Source organism: Odontomachus brunneus, unplaced genomic scaffold (assembly GCF_010583005.1).
Source record: "Odontomachus brunneus isolate Ranch 3 - 2012 unplaced genomic scaffold, Obru_v1 Obru_scaffold_216, whole genome shotgun sequence".
Taxonomy (NCBI): domain Eukaryota; kingdom Metazoa; phylum Arthropoda; class Insecta; order Hymenoptera; family Formicidae; genus Odontomachus; species Odontomachus brunneus.
The window spans coordinates 362469-365522 of record NW_022639666.1 but is presented as its reverse complement, the minus strand read 5'-3'; the positions used below and the strand labels follow the sequence as shown (position 1 = coordinate 365522).

The 3054-nt window shown below is 34.9% G+C and overlaps 1 protein-coding gene across 1 annotated transcript in view; it reads right to left on the bottom strand.

The window, feature by feature from the left end:
• Positions 1-896: 896 nt before the first annotated feature.
• Positions 897-3054, bottom strand: part of LOC116852338 (sodium/bile acid cotransporter 7-like) — a 36380-nt gene continuing 34222 nt past the window's right edge. The window contains exon 3 of the mRNA XM_032832601.1: positions 897-1602. Within this exon, the coding sequence (XP_032688492.1) occupies positions 1358-1602 (245 nt within the window). The 3' untranslated portion in view covers positions 897-1357. The remainder of the gene's footprint in view (positions 1603-3054) is intronic.

Here is a 3054-nt window from a genome sequence, read left to right as displayed (position 1 = left end):
GTGTTTAATATACCCGTTGGGTTGTGCTCTGTCGCGCGCGGATTGGCGGTTTTATGATCGTGAGATTAACGCATTTCTTGATTTCCTTAAAAGGAGATAAAGTGTTGCGAAGCGAGGATCCGCGGCGCGTGCCGGCTGTTGATTCGCGGAATCGTTGTTTCGGCCGCGGTTGCTATGCCAACGTCAAAGATTACTTAAACGGAGCGATGTGATTATCCAGCACGCGCCACGGACCCGCTTGTTTACGTGTCCTTGCTTGATATCACTCGCGAATAAATATGTTCGAGATTCGGAATAGATGTTACGTGTTCTCTCGATTTTCTGAAATATTATTGAATCTACTGAAGATTCTGGAATATTATCTCCGCAGCTCATTGGCGTCGAATCCCGAACAATCTTCAATTTCCAATTGAAGTAAAAATGTAATTATATCTACGGCTAAAACGCCATGAATTACAAATACATGAATTATAAAGTAAAGCAGAGTTTAAAATAGTTTGCCTCAGGTGATTTTTGGGAGCTACGCCTTCTATCTCTCCTTGCCGCGCAGCGGACTACGCAACTGACGGTCGCGGCTGTCAGCCTGAAGGTCTTTAGATTATAGGGACGCATCTATGTGGTGCCTACATAGTGCGTTCGGGAAACGCGCTGATCAACGCTAACGCATCATTTAATTCTTGTTGTACATGTAAAGAGCGATAGAGATAAAATAACATGTTAACGTATACAACAAGGATTGAATGGCGCGTTAGCGCTGATCAGCGCATTTCCTGAACGTATCTTTGGTAGGCATTACATAGAAGCATTTCTTATAATCTGAACGGCCCTGAGAGCCGCGACCGTTAGTTACGTGGCCTGCCGCGTGGCAAAGGAAGATAGAAAACGTAACTCCCGAAACTTCGCCTATGGGTATCGAAAATGGATAAACTATTCCGAGCTCTCAAATAGAGAATAAGCCAACTCTAAAACATACAAGCGTTTATTTAAAAATAAAAGTGTTATTGTTACTACGATCTATATGTTGTTTGATTCACTTTTAGAAACTTTTCATTTTTAGATGTTCGTGCATTTTTTTGTTTTCAAAGCATAGTTATTTAATAAATATATCCTGTAATATTTCTAAATTCATGATTTTATCTATAATCTATTAATTTTCTCTATAATCATAAATAAATATAATATTAAATTTAAAATCATAGTAAATTGTAAATATTTAAATTCAAATGCATGAACTATCAATATAGTTTTAATGCTTAGAATGCATTTCTCAAGTCGGTTGTCTATTAAGCAGCTTTATATGTAGAATAGTCTAAAACTTAATATTTCTATTGTAGAATATTACCATTAAATTTTTATATTATGGAGCTAGCCAACTAGCTAACAAACTACCTAATAATAATTGCGCAACAGGTAATATTGTCAATGGTAATGTTACAGCTGACTGATGAGCTGAACCATGGAAAGCTCCTCGTAAAATCCATCCACCAAGACTTACGGACTTGTGAGTGCTTGTAAATAGTATAGCCAGCAGAATACTCCGTGGTAACCATTGAGATCCCAAAATCCAGCATAAACTATTAAGAAGGAGATGGCCCACGCATGCTTGAAAAAAAAAATTTGATTAATTATATAAAATTTTCTTAACAAAGTAACAAGGAAAAATATTTAAGTGACCTTTATCTAATAAAAATTGAATATATTATTGATATATAAAAAATAAAATGTATTTTTATGTATTTCTTTAAGTACTTTTTCTACGTTCAAAGGTTTAAATGAACGTAAAACTGTATAAAAAAGGTAATAAGCCCCGATTTTTTCTATTTGAAATATATTATACAGAATTAAATTCTGAGTAACTTTTTCCTATACAACTATAGCGGTCGCATATATTTTCGGAGATATTTGACTTTAAAGTTTTGAAAATGTACATGTTATAAATGGACCTAACCCTGGCATCTAACTCTGTTCAGCATCTTCCAACTAGCAAAAGTTTTTGTTTACATTACTTACACGATAGCTCTATAATCACAAATGTTGTGCGTCAGTGATTAGTTTCTCACAGTTCGCGAGTAGTTTTCAATATGCGACTACACGAGTTCCGAAGTGTATGTCTTTATAAAATGGGGATTTATAATGTCTTTAAAAATGGAGATTTATAACGTACACTTTTAAAACTTTAAAGTCGAATATCTCTGAAACTATATGCGATTGCTATATAATTGTGTAGGAAAAAGTTATACAGAATATTATCCTCTGTAACATATTTTAAACAGAAAAAAATCGGAGCTGTGATACTTTTTATAGTTTTACCAAAACCCATGTCGGTGTTAACTTAATATATTAAACTACAGATATATACAGTAGGATGTAGCGAAAAAAAACTTTGGTAAAAACGCAGTTTAGGGGAGTCAGATGCAATGAACTTGACCTTAACATATGTTATAGTGGCGATCATCCTGAGTAACATAAAAAAGTTTTCACTCGTTATTTGTTAAAAAATTATTAGCAAAAAAAGTTATATAGAATGAATATAATTTTAGTACATCGTATATAAAAAAAATATCGAACCTGTAAGCTAAGAAGATACCTGCTACACACACACACACACCCTGCTCGCCAGTAAACGCGCTCGCCCGCCTGACAGAGCGGGCTCGCGATGGATGCGTATGTATATATAATAGGAACATATCCATCCACCGCGAGCTCGCTCGTGGCGAGCAGTGTATGTGTGTGTGTGTGTGTGTGTGTGTGTGTGACTGAATGTACATTGTTGCGAGTAACATAACAGTTTAGGTTAGTTTAGATTAGGTTAGGTTATGTCACTTGCAACAATGTGTTACGTTCAGTTGCATACGCGCACATACACACACACACACACACACACACGTACATACACTGTTTGTCAGCAAGCACGCTCGCCTGCCCGATAGGGCGGGCTCAAAGTAGGTGCGTATGTTCCTATTATATATATATATATATATATATATATATATATATATATATATATATATATATATATATATATATATATATATATATATATATATATATATA